General features: G+C 44.1%; 2 protein-coding genes across 25 annotated transcripts in view; both read left to right on the top strand.

Annotated features, from left to right (window-relative positions):
* The window catches only part of MCF2L (MCF.2 cell line derived transforming sequence like), a 162106-nt gene extending 159301 nt beyond the window's left edge, over positions 1–2805 (top strand). For all 24 annotated transcript variants that reach the window (XM_040558238.1, XM_040558325.1, XM_040558394.1 and 21 more), the window contains 3 exons: positions 34–146; positions 266–369; positions 495–2805. In XM_040558238.1, coding sequence (XP_040414172.1) covers positions 34–146; positions 266–369; positions 495–589 — 312 coding nt within the window. In that variant the 3' untranslated portion in view covers positions 590–2805. The remainder of the gene's footprint in view (positions 1–33; positions 147–265; positions 370–494) is intronic.
* A 3918-nt stretch (positions 2806–6723) lies between these two features.
* F7 (coagulation factor VII) lies at positions 6724–19288 on the top strand. Its single transcript, XM_040558110.1, has 8 exons — positions 6724–8639; positions 10717–10877; positions 11472–11496; positions 11590–11703; positions 12997–13137; positions 15850–15956; positions 16432–16552; positions 16722–19288. The coding sequence occupies exons 1-8, from the start codon at positions 8570–8572 to the stop codon at positions 17261–17263; spliced, it is 1281 nt and encodes a 426-aa protein (XP_040414044.1). The 5' UTR covers positions 6724–8569; the 3' UTR covers positions 17264–19288.
* The last annotated feature ends 127 nt before the right edge of the window (positions 19289–19415 follow it).

The raw sequence follows: 19415 nt of genomic DNA, 5'->3' as shown, positions 1-19415 counted from the left end.
AAGTAATTTGTGTTTTTCCCTGTGTGCATTTAGACTCCTGGTAAATACACAGTTGTGACTGATTATGAAAGAGGAGTTTCTGAAGAATTTACAGTGAAAAGTGGAGATCTAGTTCAACTGATTCGTGAAGGGGAGGATGGACTTTGGTACGCAGATCTGTGTTTGGAAACTTTTATACGTGGAACTGTGTTTAGAAGGCAAATGTTTAGGGCAAGACGTTCAAAAGCGGTAAATGAAGCAATCTGACTATTTTTTCTTTTTATAGGTATGTAAAGAACCTGAGCACTGGTAGAGAAGGTTGGATCCCAGCAAGCAATCTGCTGATGCTCATAGGCAATTCAAAATCAGCTCAATCTTTAAGCAGCTCTGGTAGGCTCTTTATTATAAATGTGATGATTGTCTAACTGAAGATTCCTGTTATGAAAGAAGAAAATACCACATGGTTGTTTTTCACAAGTTTGTGTTTTTCTTTTCCTTTCCTTTCCCTTTCCCAGAATCAGGCACTGCCACCAGCACTTTGAGCACATCATCAAGTTGCAGTGATAGCTGCAATGCCAGCAGCACCAGCTTCTCGGACATTAAGGGTTAAGATCAAATTTTCACCCCACCTCCATGGAAGGTAAACTGGAGTTTGCCATCTTGTGTGGAGTTCTGGATGTTGGACTCAAATGAAGGACCACCTGTTCTGTGTTGCTGGCTTTGAGTATTTTGTCTGGTGATTTTCAGAGATTCTCACAGAAGATCACAATGAAAAGTGCATGGAATGTGAAGCTGTAAATAAAAACTAAGTGATTTGAAATAGGGTATTGTAGAGGCTTCTGCTCTGAATTTTGGAGCCGCAGAGGTGCTAGCATAAAACACATTTTTCCCATTGATATACAATCAGGTTTCTGCAGAACTGTACTTTTCATAACATAGAGAATCTGAAAGTGAGCAAACAAAATGTGTTCAGTGATAAATCTTTATTGTAAACTAATAACATAGTAGTCACTGTACAGCATAGGTATGCCAAAAATAAATCAGATTTTAAAATTTCTCTCCCCCAAAATACCCTTTCTCCATGGATGTACCTCATTCAGTGCAGTGAAGGGGACTTTTACAGGAATGAGGAAGTAAGTTTGGTCCAGCCATTTCTCTTCTCTTGGGTCTTTAGGATACTCTTCTGTGCCCTAGAGATTGGGATGCAGAGATGACTAATTCACTGACCACATCATCATCAAGAGAAAATACTATTTTATCCTTTCCAACCTTTTGATAACACATGCAATGAAATAGCTTTTCTCTGAGACATTTTGGCCTCACAACCAAACTCTTTACCAATTTCACTGTGCTTACGTAGCCTTGGCAATTTAGTACTATCTTACTCCTTATGCTGGTGTACAATGACACACAAACATTCTTATTCACTAGATGATTTCTTATTAAACTATAATTGCACAGTTACCTTCAGTTCTAATTAGCATGCAGTTATAGGCAAAGGAAACTATTGTGGCTTCCCTACAGATCTAGAGCCTTTCTCCAGAAAAGCCTAAGAGGTCAAGAAGCCACACATTTTTAATCAATGGAGTATGTTGTAAATTTATTCAAAGAGACAAAAATGACATAATTTTTTGGTAAGGGGGAGCACAGGGAGGAAAAAAAAATCTTTATTAGAGTCAGATTTGTCCTGTGGTCAAATATTTTATTTTTTTAAAGGAAGGATAATGCTAAACTTGCTATTTTTCAAGGCACGATGTAAGCCACTGTTAAAAATTTTTACCTTGTGAGATGTTCTTTGCACTTCGTCCTTATAAACAGTACAAAATTGTATGCATGTATGGAATAATGTATTGATTCCTTTACATATTTATAATGTTTTTACTTGTATAAAAATAGGCTTTTACCCAATTTGTATGTAATATTAGTTAAAAATACCATGGACATTAAGAGCATAATTTTTCAGAAGCACTAAGCAAAGCAAATTATGTCAATGGGAATTGCTGTTAATTATCCAACCCTCTGATGGCTGAGCCCTGAAGTCTATCTTTATGACAGAAATTTAGACTTCAGAGGCTGTAGCTTGGGAAACTTAAAGGAGAAATACTCGAAAGAATGATCTTGGTCCTCAGTTCCAAAAGCAACCTTTCCCCAGACAAAATCAAAAAGGTAGCTGACTGTGGTCAGTGCAAATTGAAACGTGTATATATATATATACACACCCACGCATTTATGCAGATATATATGTGCATGTGTGTGTGTATATATATATGTGTGTGTAGATATGTATATGTGTAGATATAATGTATCAATGTAAAGGATGTATTTATAGTCTTCATGCTGCTGAATGTGTCACTTTACAATTCATAAATACTTAGGTTTCTTGCAATACTGCAATATAAAGGTGGGTCAGGGTTTTACTTCAGGCATCTCTTCCAACACAGAAATCCTCTGATCTTTTTTTTTTTAATTATCCCACATAATGCTGTGCAGACCAGGAATATTTAGTCTGGTATTTAACAATGAAATGGCGGCATGAGATTCAGCTTATCTTCATCTGTATAAGTTATTTTGTACATTCTGTAACATAATTTACTTATATATTGCTGTCATCGCTAGAATAAGACTGTCCTTTCATTTCCCACTGCAGCCTCATTTGTGTTATTTCAATGGTTTCCTCCACATCATTGCACTTTAATACAACCCATTTCACCGTTTCCTTTTTTTTTTTTTTTACTGCTGTTGTGATTTAGAGGTTCAAAGTCAGAGGTCTCTATTGTAATTATGAAAATTTGAATAAATTTCAGCACTTCTTGCTGAATGCCTTTATATAGACATGCTCTGTGTTTTATTTTTGTCTCATGGTCTTAAAAGCTGCTTATGGGTATCATATAAAAACAGACTGGATTTTGAACAGAAAAGCAGGTTTGTCTAGCTGTAACAAGCCTCAAACATGAGGTGCTTGGCAGGTCTGGCTCCAAATCTTTTGCCTGCTCATTCTGGACCATCTCAGAAACACTATTTTATCCTGGTGGTCCTGCCACACTTATTTGGAACTGGGGAATTAAAGGATGTCAGGAGGTTGAGGATTAAAAAATGACAGCTGTTACCAGATTGATTTTCCCCCCACACCCTTCTCCCATTTTTGAAAGGAGTCATATCATGGCTGGATTCTCCCTAAACTAGCTGCGTATCCTGTTGTTCCTTTCCTCCTGCACACACCCTCCTCTTGATCGTGTGGATTTAGTGGAACATATTGGAGGTCTGTGTCTGGCCATGGCCCCAGCTGGGCGAGAAACAAGAAACCAAATTCACCCTTGCAGCATACGAAGAGGATTGTTTGTACATTCATGGATGATTAATGGCTTTAAGGACCATTATGCCATGGTAAGAGGTGAATCTCACACTGAACTGGAGTGATTTGGGATGAGTTGGTGGCCGTGTCCAATTACACTATCCAGCTAAGCTATCACTGGGATCTGATTGCTTTCATTTACTTTTGTCAATGTAACAGCCATGTCTGTAGCCAAGCAGGAAGTCCAGCATTCCTGAACACAATCACATTACAGTTGTTACTGTGACCAGATTTACCTTTGTGGAAAGTAGAGTTTTCTGTATAAAAGCCTAGGAAGTAGAGATTTCTTTTTAATTCTAATGATGATTATTTCCTATTGCAAACACTATAGACTCATCCTGGATTTCTTATATCCTAAATAACCAGCTCAAAGTTGGAGCACAGTCTTTCCTAGATGGAGAGCCAGCTGTCTAGTTGGAAATCAAAACCCTTTTTCTGTTCTGCACAGATGTCAGTGAGCAAAATGGAGGACTTTGTCATCTTTAGAGAACTGATTGAAATTAATTATGGTCCAAATTTCCACTCTACTTCTGTATCATCTGGTGACTATTATGAACTGCAGTGTACAGTTCTGAGCATCCACACAAGTCACCAGAATTAGCAGTCCCAGTTGGTTAGAGTGGGTGAATGCCAGATCAACCTGGTACGAGGGAGCTACCTCAAACCAAACCCTTAATTTAGGATGCAGTTATAGAACTGTCCCTTAAGAGTTAAACTGTGTCTAGATACAGCGTGATCAAAATAAGATGCTTAGATGGTGAAATAGCTTATCTGAGCTTTTGTTTGAAAGGAGGTAAATAGGTAATGTAGGTAATGTTTAAGCAACGATGGCCACAATTAGCAATAGCTGCTGTTTATCTTCAGTAACAGCTATTAAAATAACGGTGAGATCTTTTGGGAGACTTCAGAGCCCCCCTTACCTGGCTCGTGCTCAGGGGTCTTTGTCTTCTACACTTCTGCCCACCCTTTCCCAGGCAGTTTTTGGCTGGATCAGCTCCCAGAACTGACGAACCTTTCCTTTCCATGAGCAGAGGTGCCTCTGCTCACTCCTGTGGCTGTGCCAGGTCCCCATGAGGGACAGCCCCAAATGACAGCGGGGCAGGGGTTGGGGGGTGCATGAGGCAAAGATGTCCTGGGGGTGGGGGGAGGCTCTGCTGGAGCATAAGGTGGCACAGTTGTTTTAGCACCCCTTCCCCTCCTCGGCTGCCCACGCTCTGTTGCACAGGGTTAGCTCTAAATACCTTGTCATGTATAAATAAGCACGCTCCCCAGTACTGATGGGCTCCAAAGAGCATTCACAGTGAAGCCTCCTCACCCAAAGCTTGTCTTTTCTTAGTAAATTTGAGGGTAGTGTTATGCATAGACAAGTCCGTGACTAAAAAAGGAGCGTGATGTACGTAAAACGCAGGCTGTGAGACAAACTGGCAGCATTTCCTCATCCAATCTAGATGAGGTTGGATGAAGATGAGGCCCCTCAGCTTTTCAGCACAAGAGGCCAAGTCATGGTCCGGGCAAAGGAAACCCATGAGGAGCTCTCCCAACTGCTCTGTACATGGCTCTGAGCCCTGTGGCGACAGGCCAAAATGCCCCGTGACGTTAAGTCCCTGTGGAGGCCTATATGACGCTACTAGACCTATATGCAAGAAGAAATGATGTGCTAAAGTATGCTTGTAGGTGTAGTTGCATCTCTCCTGGGGACCATTGCGACCGCGCTGCTGCCTGTACCAGCTGCAGCCTAAAGATGGTGGTAGAAAATCAAGGATCGAGGCTTGCATTTCTGTTCTGAGAGATTTTGACTAAGGTCAGCCCCTTCGGTGCTGAAATATTCTCCTTGAAAAACCAATTGAAATGAATCAATGAATCACCTTTCAGGTGTTTGGATTTATTTATTTCATATCAATTGCCAAGACAGCAAGGGGCCCAGCTGTGCTTAAAAGGCTACGTGTTTACTAGAGGTACTGGTATGGCTGTGATGGTCTTAGGAAATAGCCAAGAGAATATCTCTAGTAGAGTTAATCTCTATTATTGCCAGCTGAGACAGGCAGCACTGAACATAGATTTTGGGCACACCACCTCTAGTTTAAATGTATTCTGCACAGCCTTTTCTAAGTCTTTCATTTCCTTGTGGGGAAAAAAAATCCACACCAACATTAAAAAATAAAATTTTAAGCACCTGTATTCAGAGCTGATCACAAAAAAAAAAAAAAAAAAATCTCAAAAATATTACCTCCCCATTTTTTACTCCTTCTCTATGAGCATAGTTGCTGCACAGGGGCAAAAAACTCAGTCAAACAGGCAAGTAATTTTCTACTGGAAAGAAATATTTCTCTTTTGAGGTCTAAAAAGCAAATCATTTGCTTTAAAGCTTAGTCACGTAATATTTGTGTATTTACAGTTTAGTACAACAGAAACAGGCAATAATTAACTTGATAACAGGCTTGGATCGCTTGTAAGTAGTCTGATAAGTGTATGATGGCAAGTTACAACTGTTATTGGAGATTTAGACTGAATTTTCCATTTTTAACTTGTTCCTAAACCCTTTTTACCTAAACACCCTGGTCAGCTCACTTAAGTGATGTCTTATGGTATTTCAGAAATAGAAATCTCTTTTTTTCCTTTTTTTTAAAAAAAAATAAAAATTGTCACTGAGTGCTGACAGGAAAACTCATGTTTAAATAATCAGTGACCTGATGGATCAGATTGAGTTGCACAGTTCCCAGTAGCTTCCATATGTGTCTTATCTTCAACCCAAAATATCAACCTAAAAATAGCAAAATCGTATGAGTTTTTCTTTGAAAAATGTCAAAATAAAACAAGGCAAGAATAAAGAACAGTATGTTCTGAGACATCAATTCATGTCTTCCAGGCTACTGCTTCTGGTTTAGACATTTTTACACATTGTTAACATTTTTCTCTTTTTTTTATTGTTATTTTTATTTTATTTTTTATATGAACTTGGAAATGAAGCAACTTTGGACTTCCAAAGCATACACTAAAAAAAATGCCCTAAATCATATTTTCTGAACAGCTGTCCCCAAACAGATTCTAGCAGCAGTCATGGGGTGAGTTTGCTCTAATATACATTTACTTTTAATTGGATGGTGGATTATTTTCCTTGGAATTGCTCAGAAAATATAAGGCAAGGCTGAAGCCTCCACTGGGAAGGAGATTTATTGAGCAGAATACCAGGATAATTCTCATAAACTACAGCAAGACCACGCAAGAAAAAAACCCACAAAGTGAGATCTAGGGATCTTCTGGGGAAAACAAGCTAATGACCTGACATTTGTTCCTCCAGCTGGGGTCCCAGACCATAAGGAATGGGAGCTCTTCTTGAAGTCAAGAGCGCTTCTTCAACCAAAGCACTTTAAGCAGAGGTCTACGTGAAGCTAGATGGCAAAGAGCTGCCATGGAGTCCTGAAGTCCAGCTGGATCCCCAGTTGCTCTTGTCATGGGCACAGGCCTCCTTCCCACCCCTGATGACATCTAATCTCAAGAATTTTTCTTGGAAGAAGGACTGGCCCCATGGGAACCGACTGTTGTTCCCAGCACTCGGACTTCTCCCTGGGAAATAACAATGGGTTTTGTTGTATTCCCAAGCAGTAGAAACAAAGTCTTTCATGTGTGCAGGCTGGCAAGGGAGAAAGAGAGCAGGGAGGCATTGCCTCAGGCCTAGAGGATGTACAGAAGCCTGTGCACCATGAAGGAAGAGAAGCCAGCGAAGTGGTGTCATGGCTGTGGAGTGGAACCACCCGCACCCCCTAGCAGGGTGCTGGCAGATCCCACCCAGCCTAAGGAGATACCCCTGGGTGGCAACAGGGACCAAGCTGGGCTGGCCTAGGGCGCAGGAGGCACCTGGTGTTCAAACAGACAGGGGGTGCAGCTTTTCCCAAGAAGATGCGACAGAGGAAGATGTCTGCAAGCAGATCTGAAAAACTTGGCTTCACTAAGCTGAATATGTCCTAGCTGTTTTCAACTCACTGCCATAGGCAAGCGAGCAAGGAATGAGGACCATGTTGGCAGGTTATGAGGTACAGAGAGGCTTCCCAGAAAGCTTGGGCCTGCTAGAGCTCCTTTAGTACCCCACCCCTGCCCTGGGATGGGACCTGCCACCATCTCTGACCATGCTGGGAGCCCAGCTGCCATCCAGAGAAGTGCCCAAATGCCCCCTCTCAGGAAACCAGTTTCAGACCAGGATGTCCAGCCATGGCACGGAGCAGCAGGAACACGTGCGAAGGGTGGCTGGGAGCCCAGCTGTCCGATCGATGGCAGCTTCCTGGAAGTTCAGCCGAGCGCTGGCAGCAAAGCAGCAGAACAGCTGGGGCTTTTCAGGGCCACAAGGCTGAGGTGCAGAGCCAGTCCTCCTTCCTCCGCACCAACCGAGGGGAGGACTGCCTGAAAGATGCCCCAGCCCTCAGGGCTGCTTCACTTCTCATGGGCAAACACGCCCTTTACCTCCCTGCTATCTGAAGTCAACATTTACCTAAGCCTGTTGTCAGCTCTCTGCTGTGATGCCACTAATTGATTTCCGTTAAATCAGAGGATTGCTTATTCCCCAGATATAATGTGATTTGCAGACTAGCCCCTCGAAGCCCTGTCATTACTCATGAAACGCAATGTGGATCAGCTCTGCATCTCCTCGAGCTGGTACAGCTTGCAAGGCACAGGCTTCTTGCAGTAAAGCCACAGGAAACCAATGTAGGGTACTTCTGCTGGTTAATTAGTGTCTCCAAGTAATCTGAGCTAGAAGTTCAGGGTTTCCACTGGTGACTGGGAGGTGGGAAAAGGTGGATGTCAGCAGTTTGGTCATCCCCCAAATCCCTGACAGGTTGTACCTGGCCTGCCTGGTCGAGACAAATGCCCTGCTGCAGCTCTGCATGGATGGTGACACGGCCAGCACAGTGCCATACAGACACAGGGGTCTGGCATTTATTTTTTGCCTGAAAAAGGCCTGTTAGACGGAAAATAAAGGGGCAGGGTAGAAGCCTCTGCAATCAGCACAGCCTTTGCACAGCTCAGGAGAGCGTGCTTCGACAGCAAGCTCCCCGCTGGTGCGGAAAGGACACGGTGCAGGATTTGCAGGCGCCCTCATGCTCAGCTCTCTGCGCGGATCATTCCTGGTTTCCATGACTCGCCAGCCCCTCCTCTGCTCCAAGCGTTTGAAGCTGAGCTCTTTGGCCAAACAGTCCTTGCTGAAATGTCAATACGCCGCCGGGACGCTGACTTGTAGGGTTCATCATGGTTTCCAGGCAGCGCGTGGCTTTGCTTCTCTGCTTTCCGCTGCTGATTCCTCTTTCTCTGGATGCAGGTAAGTCTGCAATTACGTTTACTGGCAGCAGACCTCTCTGCTGATACACTGGCATAATCCTTACTGCGAGTTTTGAGTGCTGTTGCACACAGAAATGTTTGTCCTGCCTCTGTTTGTGCCTGTGAGCTGTTTGAAGACTCTTGTTTGCGTTCAGTGATGGCATCCGTGTGCTTGTTTTGCCAGCTGAGGAAAATCCCTTCCATGCTCATACACGCATCTATCACCTCACTGCACAGGCAGCAGGTCAACCATCAGCTGTCTGCCCATGAGGTGAAAACAGGAACCTAGATTTATTGTTATTTCTTGCTGAGCCATGGTATTTTTCAAAGCAGAGAATCGATAGCCTGTCATTCAGCTGACAAGAAATTAAAGAGGGGAAGACCGCTATGTTTTCAACGCAGTAGATGGAAGCGAGGTGGCAACTCTTCGATAGTTTCAGGATGTGCCTGAAAATCAGCAGCCAAATTAGTACAGCAGAACAAGAAGAAATTGCTTTGTGATTCTCAGGTAGCCATTGACTGTGTCTCTCAAACTGTGATGAACAAAGCTGGAAGAAATTTTTAGCAAAGTCTAAAATGTTCCAATGTAAATAAGTGGCGAATGCAGAAATGAAAGTGGGAGGGTGTCAGTATCCACGTGCATTGATACATATGTAATGTATCTGCAGCATAATTATAAATCTTTAAAGAAAGCCATATTAAATGCATACAGTCTGACTTAAAAATCACAGCAGAACAACCCAGTTGACATTCCTGCAATGGACAAATGTTTATGAAACACCCTGTGATGCATGCCACAAAATACTTTAATCCTTTAAATAACTTTGAAATATGGGGAAAATGACCAGTATTTCACATGTAATTCGGCAAATGTCCTGATTTGACACTGATGCCGAGAGGCAAAGAACTCACCAGACCAAACTAGGCCCTCTCAGGATTCATGTTTGTGTGTATGGCTGTGAGGGTGCCTATGAGTGTACACTCACATCCCCAGGGTTCATCAGTCTTGTCCTTCAGAGGCCACCCCAAGTCCTCCCAGCAGGCTGGAGGCAAATCTCCGTCTTTTGTGGGTCCTGTGGTGGTGGTGGAGAATGTCCTGGGGCACAGGCAGGGCATATGCACCATCCTGAATCCCCAAACCTACCCACAGTAAATGGGTTCGAGTTGCAAGTACTGATGTAAGTTGTTGATACTAAGCTCCAGAATTCTCTACTGACATGGGGGGGGGGGGGGGGGGGGGGGGGGGGAACAGAAAACAAACAAACAAAAAACATACGCAATGAATTATTTCAAGACTGGTGCTGTGTATTATGTGGAGCAAAAGTACTTTGCAGAATTCTTGTTCATTATCCTGAATTATGCTGGGTGGGCATAACTGTGTGGTGTGCTTGTATCCTGAAGCTGAGGAGCAGGTCAGCATGGGGACAATGCCATCAGGTGCGGGTGATGGAGGCCTGGCACAGGCTGCCCAGAGAGGCTGTGGGGTCTCCTCCTTGGAGGCCTTCAAAAGCCGCCTGGAGATGGGCCTGGGCAGCCTGCGCTGGGTGGCCCTGCTGGAGCAGGCCTTGGGCCTGGTGGCCTCCAGAGGACCCTGACAACCTCAACCAGTCTGTGGTGCTGTGAAAGAGCGAAAGGTTTTGAGATTAAAAACAGTGAGGAATGGAGCACTGGGGAGTTAGGGTTGACTGGCTGACCCATCACTGAGTGACTTAGTGTAGTGAGTACAGGAACACTGCGTGTTGCCATGTACATCAGTGCTAGATAAAGCTTGATAAATGCTTTTCAGCTGAAACGGCCCTGCACATTTTGAGACCTACAACACAATGTGTACTGATGCTTTAGGAGTTGCTGGCACCACACTGGTATAATATGCCCTCTTCTCTTAAGGTCTGGGCTCTGTAAAATCCATGTGCTGTCACTTTACACGGGAGGCACACCAGAGGAAGGAGGCTCGGAAAGCTGTGTGCATTTGCCCAGCTTCTCATAAACAGCTCGGGAAGCAGAAAACCTTTCCTCCGTGCCCTTTCCTTCTGGAGTGCACGAATGTACGACAAACACAACATGCCACTGTTTTTCAGTCTTTTTAAAGCGGGAAGAGGCAAATGGCGTTTTACAAAGGCACCGAAGAGCCAATAGCTTCTTCGAAGAGATAAAGCTGGGGTCACTAGAGCGAGAATGCATGGAAGAGAAGTGTTCATTCGAGGAAGCGAGAGAGATCTACCGTGATGATGAGAGGACAGTAAGTAACGCAGGGCTGGGCAGGCGCTCCTTGTCAGGTGGACCCCCACACACACCCCCTATTGCTTTGACGCTTTAAACCATTACAGAAGAAAAAAAAAAAAAAAAAAAAAAAAAAAAAGCACTTTGTGTCCTGCTCTTTGGCTCTTTCTCTTACATTTCCAGGGGGGCAAACAGCAGCAGGGTGAGCTGCCGGAGGGCATCCTGCATGGACCACACGTGGCAATACTAATTTGGGGGATGGTAGGATAGTGGCTTCTCTCTAAGCTGTCTCCCCGGCCTCCAGTAATTCCAGGCCTGACAATACTGTCAATTATTGCATTATACAATGTTTGTTTCAGTCCATCCCACCTCTCGATACAGAGGTCATTGATGGATACCCTCTCTGTGTGTACTACACAATGCCCTGTTCGCACATGAAAACAATATAGAATGTGGAAAATAATGTAGAATATTTTATGGATATACACTTTCATAAACTATAAAGGCAAATGGGGCATCACTGTGGCTATCTGCAAGACATCCTGTGCTACAAGAGCTGTATGACTTCTGAGCGAATTCATCTTTAATCAAATCTCGCATCTTTTTCTTCCAGAAAGAGTTCTGGCACATCTATTCCGGTAGGAGCACTCCGTGTTTTCCAACAGCCACAAAGATGCTCCCGCTGCTGCCGCTCGTGGCATGATCTGGACTGACACTGAATGTTTTTGCAGACCCCAACCAGTGTGACTCCAGTCCCTGTCAGAACGGCGGGAGCTGTGATGACCAGTTTCAGGATTACGTTTGCCGCTGTCCCATGGAGTACGAAGGCAAAAGCTGTGAAAAAGGTCAGCACTGACATAGCTTAACAAAATACAAACAGCATCCTTGATTCAAATGCAAGGCACTGAGATGAGTAGGAGCAATCATTATTGCTCGGCATCTTTCTAGCAGCAGCAACAGCCACTGTTCACACCGCCCGGGGTGTTGGATGATGGATCTAACCAGCCAGCAGCCAGGCACCGCAGAGAAGAAACACAATTATTACCCTTTGAGGATTTTGTAACAAAAATTGCCTTTTGTGAACCAGCTGAGAGAAAAGGAGGATTTTATTTTCCTACCCAAGTGTTGAAGTTGCTTTGACTTAGGAGCACGGTGCAGTGAATGAATGAGAACTATGCTGCATGTGCATCGTACAAAGCCCGAGGGGACGGATCCTGCATTAATAAAGTCTTTCCAGGATAAGTCTTTCCACTGATTTCAGCGGGCAGAACAAATTGACTGTCACGCTTACACTCAGAGCATGGTGAGCCCAGACGAGGACTAGCCACCTGTCAGTCTCACCAGGCAGCCTCACAGCTCCCACTGCAGCTCATTACCTGCCCATCACTCAAAACAAGCCACAAAAACTATGGCCTCATCTCCTCCCTGTACTGCTAAGCTGATCGCAACACCTTCTCTACCACCTCCTCACCTCCTAGGCTTTGTTTTTTTCATTGTTGCTGCACTGCAGCAGCTCTCTAGTCAGCATCTGTGAGCCCTATCTCCCTTCTACAACGACTTCGTGCAAGGACCACCCCGTTCTCAGCCTTGCACTGTTTCCTCCTGTGCCTCTGGGCCAGAGAGAGCTCATGGCAATACAGGAGTGATTTCTACAAACACCAACATATGTACAGCTGCCCAGGTGGCTGAAGTGAAAGAATCGGGCTGGGGAGAGGTTGTTTCATTTTGCTTTGCAAAAGATAAGTTTTCTTATGACGTGGTCTATTCAGTGGCCATCCCAGAGCATCTTTGTGCCAAATGGGAACTATATACTTTCAGTTTTTCAGCCATGTGTTATGATGGTACAATCACAATACTTTCATCCTTTTTCAAGTGTAGTGTGCTACTGCTGAAGCTCAGATGCTGCATGAATGCAGATTGATTTTAGGTGTATGCTTTTTAAGCATGGACTTTTCCTGGAATCCAGTCCTACAGAGCTTTTGCCAAGCAGTAGTAGCTTTTGACGAAATCACTGTACATAAATCACTGAAATCTGCTTGGCTGCCTTGCTTTCTTGTCGACATTTCAAGTCGTAATTCACTCTTGTTAAGTACCAAAACCCACATTCAGAAACCTTAATGCTCTTTCCCCGACTTTAGCCGTGGCTGAGAAGCTGAAGTGCATTTACGACAACGGCGGCTGTGAGCAGTACTGTGCTGATGAGCAGTCCAAAAAACGAGTGTGCTTCTGCGCAGATGATTACACTTTAGCGAGTGATGGTGTGTCCTGCATTCCCCAAGGTAAGACACTACGAGCCCAATGCTAAGTCTAAGCCACCCCTGGAAGAAAACTTTTCAACACCTACACGTTAGGAGGTGCAAAATTCTTGGATGTCAGTTCCCTGCTCCTTCTTCAAGGACAGAGTCTAGAGCAGTAGGTTTGGGCTTCTGCTGAAGCACCCAAAAAACGCAGTCTGGAAAGTGCGTGCAGTGAGCCACCCCTAAAAGTGCTGGTGGGAAATGCTGAGCTTCATTTGGGGGCTGAAGCGGCTGAGTTGCTGCAGGTTGTGCAGTGCCCCCAGGACCCTGAGCTGGGAACTTCTCTTTGCAAGGGGCCCACAAGTCCTCCTCTGAAAAACTGGGCAGGAACCCCCTTTCTTCCTCGAAACCTTCAAGTGTGGGGAGGAAGAAGTAGTGCCACCCATTTGCTGGGCATTAAGCTTGCAGCTAGAGCACTCACTCAGAAAAAAGGAAGCTGGATTCGCTTCAGCTGGCGAAGGTTCAAAGCATGGAGACTGTATGCCAGGATGTCTTCTCAAGTGAGGTTCTCACCTGCTACTGACGCCCTTCAGATCCCTCTTTCCTGGCCCCAGAAGTCCACTCCTCTGGGATGTGGGGAATGTGAGTTTTAACATCCTGGGACAGAGGAGGGAGCTGAGCCCCTGCCTCCTCTGTGGGGAGTGCACCCCCAATATAGTAGACAAGAACTGAGCAGTGGAGGCACATCCCATGGCCAGGTGGTCCAAATAAAACAGAGCAGCAGGTACTCAGGAATCTGGGGGATATGGGGGTCAGGCTGAGGGATTTCTGCTGAGTAGAGGGGCTTTGGGCCTCACAGGTCCATTTTTTTGTTCTAGCTTATACTCACTGCAGTTAATTATTTTGTGGCAGTGTTGTTTTACTGTTGATTTCCAATCCATGTGAATTTGTGACTGTAAGATTTTGCTAGCATAATTATTTCAGCTTTTTTTCTCTCCCTCTATTTAGTAGGACCAATACACTTTTGGTATTCCTCTAGACAGTATGGAGAGATATTTCTCTCACTCATCTGACAAGGTAAAGTTCAGCAGGGACTACAATAGCACAAGTTCATTATGTTTCGAATACAGAAGCTGGCACTTTACTCTGTTGCAGATGCCTGCTTCAATTACTTTCTTAGAGGGGTAAAAGAGACCCCTGGGGACACACACACAATGGACAGAGCTGCAGGAGCACGTGTTCACATCTAAAAAAGTAGTTCTGAGGGGCAATGCCCCCATGCACACACTGCAATGGAGCACTCATGCGGAGAACTGATAATGACAGCCTAGCTCTCAACAACAGCAATGTCATTTAAAAAAAACCAGACTGGTAATGTGCTTATCCCTTATTAGCAGATTCTGCAGTATCACGTGATGGGGAAGCTGCTTTTTGGAAAAGCTGAGAACAAAGAATTCAATATTCCCCACAGGCTTTAAAGCCCGTCTTCTCCTGCGCATAGAGAGGATGACGTATTTGTTGTTGCTTGCTTCCAGAGGGCCAAAATACCGATATCGCTGACCATGCAGTGCGAGGATACAAAACCGTGCAGCTGCCAGACTGCCAGTCCCTTCACCATCCTTCTGTCATTTCTTACCACGTGCTTGCACCTTCCAACACCCGGACCTGTGTTGCCCTGCATACAGCATTAGAGGGCATGGTTTTGTGCTGCGTCTGTCCTGGCATTTCACCAGCTGCCACCAAAAGAGCTAGTCCTGCTACTCCACAGCGTGCCTGTATTTGTAAAAGCCTAATGCTTTCTTTGCGTTAGCTGAATTAATAGGCACGTTCAGGCCAGTACAGAACCGTGGAGATGTCGGATTCAACTTGGCACAGACTGTAGGGCCCTGGCTCACAAAGTGATAAAGAGAGAGCACTTCTCATCCCAGTGTTACTGCAGAATGGCTGCTGGACGTAAGGGACGGTGCATTCAGTTACAGCACGGCCAGCTGGTACCCCCCAAAAAAAATCCAGTGATAGACCCTCTGCTTCACAGAAGGAAAACTCTGTTGTGTGAAGGATGTATTAAAAACACCAAGACTTCCTCTGCACTGTGGCTCAGTAGCAGGTTTGGTCCTCAAGACTTGCTTCTCTTATTGCCAGTCTTCACATGCATGCTTGGGCTATAAAAGGACCTTAGACTGAGGTGTGCAGCCTGGAAGGATTAAAGATGACCTGGACCCAAGCACACTAGGAGGCACAGCAGCAGACATAGTGTCTGCTCTGAGGAGATCTTTGGGTCTACCCGAACAAGGGATAGCAATCTGCATGTCTAATACTTAAACCTGAGGTCTCACCATGCCATGGTTGCTGTACACGTAGTACAACTGAGTTAAAATCAGCAATGAAAATATGCAGGTTACATGGCTTGACAGAGTTGCTTTCGCTCTCAAGTCTGCAGTCTACCTCCCAGTGCTGACATATATGTTAAGCATTTGTATTATTTGCAAGCTCCTGTGGTACATGAACATACATCCGTGTTGCCTGTGTGTCTGCTCTCTATTTGTGAAACCATATCTTTCTTTTTCCAAAAAAGTCTGTCTACCTGCTTTCAATTACCTACAAGAGCCCATGCAACCAGACTAGAAATTGGGTTTTCACCTCACAAAACTCCATTGAAGATGTTTATAGGAATCAGTCAGTTTGCTGTGAATTCAGTGCAATGAAATCACACCTGTTGATCTTTTTTTTTTTTCTTTTTTTTCTTTTTTTCAGTGAAATACCCATGTGGAAAAATACCAGTGCTGGCAAAAAAGAATGCAACTGCAGATGGGAGAATAGTAGGTGGTTTCATCTGTCCTCCAGGTGAATGTCCATGGCAAGTGAGTCTTCAGAAGCCTCTTATTACTTTTTTTCCTGTGAAACCATTATCTTATATTCATTATTTTAAATTTGTTACGTTCAAATCCATAAAAAGTGCAATCAAATTCCCTCTTCATCCATAGCCAGTGGATCCACCTGTGTTCCAAGCTCACATCTTAGCTTTGTTATGGAGTGCCTGTTTTCATAGTAGAGTGGCAATACAACCTCCTCTGTCTCCTGACCCCCAGTCCTTAAACTTACTGCCAAGAATTTTACTTGGGGATACAGTCTTGGCCACTCTTGGCAGGGTCTGTACTATAAGATGGAGAAAATGGTGATGGAACCCCCCCCTTCCTAAATTCTCCACACAATCGGCATAGTATTCTCAAACACAGTTGCATAAAATGACAGAAAGAAGCAATATAAAATCTGACTTTACTAAGATTTAGATCGAAAACAGTTGAAGACAGACATAAATTTGTTTTATGTTGGCAGGCCCTTATAATACAGAATCAGAAAGAAAAGTGTGGCGGTACCCTGCTTTCCCCAGAGTGGGTGGTCACTGCAGCTCATTGTTTGGAGCACACCCATGTTAAAGAGCTTCGAGTGAGACTGGGTATGTATCTTCCCTTTCCCATGTCATCAAATTGTGTTTGTGTTAACTTCTCATTCTAACAAACCAGAGTGAAAACCAAAAAGTGCTTGTCTAGAGACTTTCTATCTCCATACACTTCTACAGAATCAAATTGCTGTCTGACATGACTTGCAATCAATAACTTTTCCAGGTGAACACTCAATAAGTGACGATGAGAAAACTGAGCAAGAAAGTGGAGTTACCAATATAATCATGCACGAAGGATACAAGTACGGACAAGTCAATAATGACATTGCCCTCCTGAAACTGGAAACACCTGTGAATCTCACTGATTACGTGGTGCCAATATGTTTGCCTGAAAAACGGTTTGCAGTGTATGAGCTGTCCTCCATCAAGTTCTCCACAGTGAGCGGATGGGGACGTCTACTAGATGGAGGTGCTACTTCCTCTGTCCTGATGAGAGTTGATTTGCCACGTGTAAAGACACAAGAATGTGAGAAGCAGACCGATTTAAATATTACAGAGAATATGTTCTGTGCAGGAGACCTGACCGGCACTAAAGACTCCTGCAAGGGAGACAGCGGTGGACCTCATGCTACGAAGTACAAGAACACTTGGTTTCTGACTGGGATTGTGAGCTGGGGAAAGGGCTGTGCTGTTGAAGGCACCTATGGGGTTTATACAAGGGTATCCAAATACATTGACTGGTTGAAGAAGTCCATGGATTCATAATGCTGAATCAGGGCATTTCCAGATAGTGTTACTGACCCTTAATCCCTTTGTGACATTTTCCTGTTGAAGTATTCCTTCATTAACTTAGATATGTGGTACACGAGGTATTATTGATGATTTAAAATGAGCCTAATGCCTGCCTGAGTACATCAAATAATTTCTATATTGTTGTAAACTTGAATGTCTGGATGTCAAGCAGGCACAGAAAGGCCGTATCAAACCCAATGCAGAGTCCCTTTCATTCTTCATCCATTTTTTGTAATAGAGCTAGATGTTGAAAGAAAGACTGTCAGCAATGTGTCAAGCACACCATGATCCTTCCTTGGGCTACCCTCCCAGCCTCTGGTTATCAGTGATGTACAGGCTTCCTGAGCGAGAAGTTGCATTAGTCTGAATAGTCATGAATGGACCCATTCTTCCATAAACAAGTGCAATCTCTTTTGAACACATTTTCACTTCTGGCTTTCACAACTTCCTGTGCTGATGGGTCCTGTAATATAATGATGCAATTGCAGAAGAAAGAAGAGTTTCTTTTAGATCATGCTAAGGTAGCTTTCTCTTGTAGTGGCAACAGGTAGATTTGAAAGGGGAGAACTGTTCTTCAGAACAAGAAAGCTGGAAAAAGGTTAATTCCACATTTACAGATCTGCTATGAAAACTTGATTTTAGTCTTCTGGCACCAAATATTATTGCAGTAAGGCTATTAAGTGGAATATTTAATCCTAAATTTATGAATGGCGAAGAATACCACTGATTTAATCTTATCTTTGCCTTGATATTATGATCATCAATACAGAATGAAAACAAGTGAAAGGGAATGTTTGTTTAATTTGTTGGCCAGTATAATCTAACAGTGAAATGGTGTCCTCTGTCCTTTGACCTAAAGCCAGAACAGGAGAACAATATGATCATCTGCAAAACAAAGACAGTCCAAAGACAGTTCTCTGAAGCCTTAACATATACAAGGTAGAACCTGAAGAGCTCTGAGCACGCCACAGACTACATCTTTACAAAATGTGTTTCCTTAATGTAAGCATGAGACAAAAAAAATGTAAGGGAGATCACGGATGAAACTGAACATAGGATTAATAGTTTAAGTACATTATGTAAATCTTATGCTTTGGATTCATTCAAATCGTGCTGAATATCAGCTCAATCACAAAGGCTTATCAGTTAAATAGGACACTTACTGTTGACTGTGGTCTGTTACTGGAGGAAAACACTGACATTATATGGTACATACCCCATGCAATACTGAACATCCTATAATCTGCATTACTGACATAGAACGGTGGGCTACTCATTTAAGAACTTAATTGGGAAATGCAGCAAACTCCAGAGACTCAGGAAACAAGAGGCCTTAGAGTATGAAAACACAACCCAGAGGTTTTAATTGTTCCTAAAGAAATAACAAGATCAGACCCAGTGGGGGGAGAGAAAATAAACAAGGAAATCATATACGGCAGCAGAAGAAGCATGCAGAACAAACAGAAAATTGGGAAAATTCCCATGGAGAAAGGTGACTAAGGGCAACAGCCAGCAAATAAAATCTAATTTTCACTGAGACAAGGCACTCAGCATTGCAAAATCATCCCTCCAGGCCCCTCGAGCTAGAATAGCTTTGGGTTTTCCAGGCTCCACAGGATGACTTCTTCTGAGTAAATACTGATATTTATGAACAGATCATCTTGCAGAAAAAGGGCAAAACATGGACAAAAACCCCAAACAGCATTAATGGCTGCACAGCGTGACTTTTTCATAATAAAGCCAGGTGTTAAGTATATCTTTAATGTAACAGCCTGTTTAAACAAGCAAAGGAGATGAAGCAGGCACGACGGGCAGGATCTTGGCAGCACCACAGCCGTGGCCTCCACGGCGCACAGAGGCCTCACTGGGCACCACACAGTGAGACTCCAAAAAGCAGGGAAATGGAGGTCAGCTCTGGGGCAAATCTCCTTTAGCAGGGGACCCCTTCCCCACCACAGGCCACCGAGCAAAGATGGCAAAACAACGCCGCTGGCATTGAGCACCAGGCCAGGGGCGGACGGGCCCTGGGGGTGTGAGGAGGCAGTGAGTGACGGTGTCGGGGTGCAGGTACGGGGGGGCTGCCCAAAACCGTGGGTTTTGGAGCAGGAGGCTGAGGCCTGGCTTT

This window comes from Cygnus olor, chromosome 1 (genome assembly GCF_009769625.2).
Source record: "Cygnus olor isolate bCygOlo1 chromosome 1, bCygOlo1.pri.v2, whole genome shotgun sequence".
Lineage (NCBI taxonomy): Eukaryota > Metazoa > Chordata > Aves > Anseriformes > Anatidae > Cygnus > Cygnus olor.
Note: the sequence above shows the minus strand (reverse complement) of the source record. Positions and strands in the feature narration are given on the sequence as shown.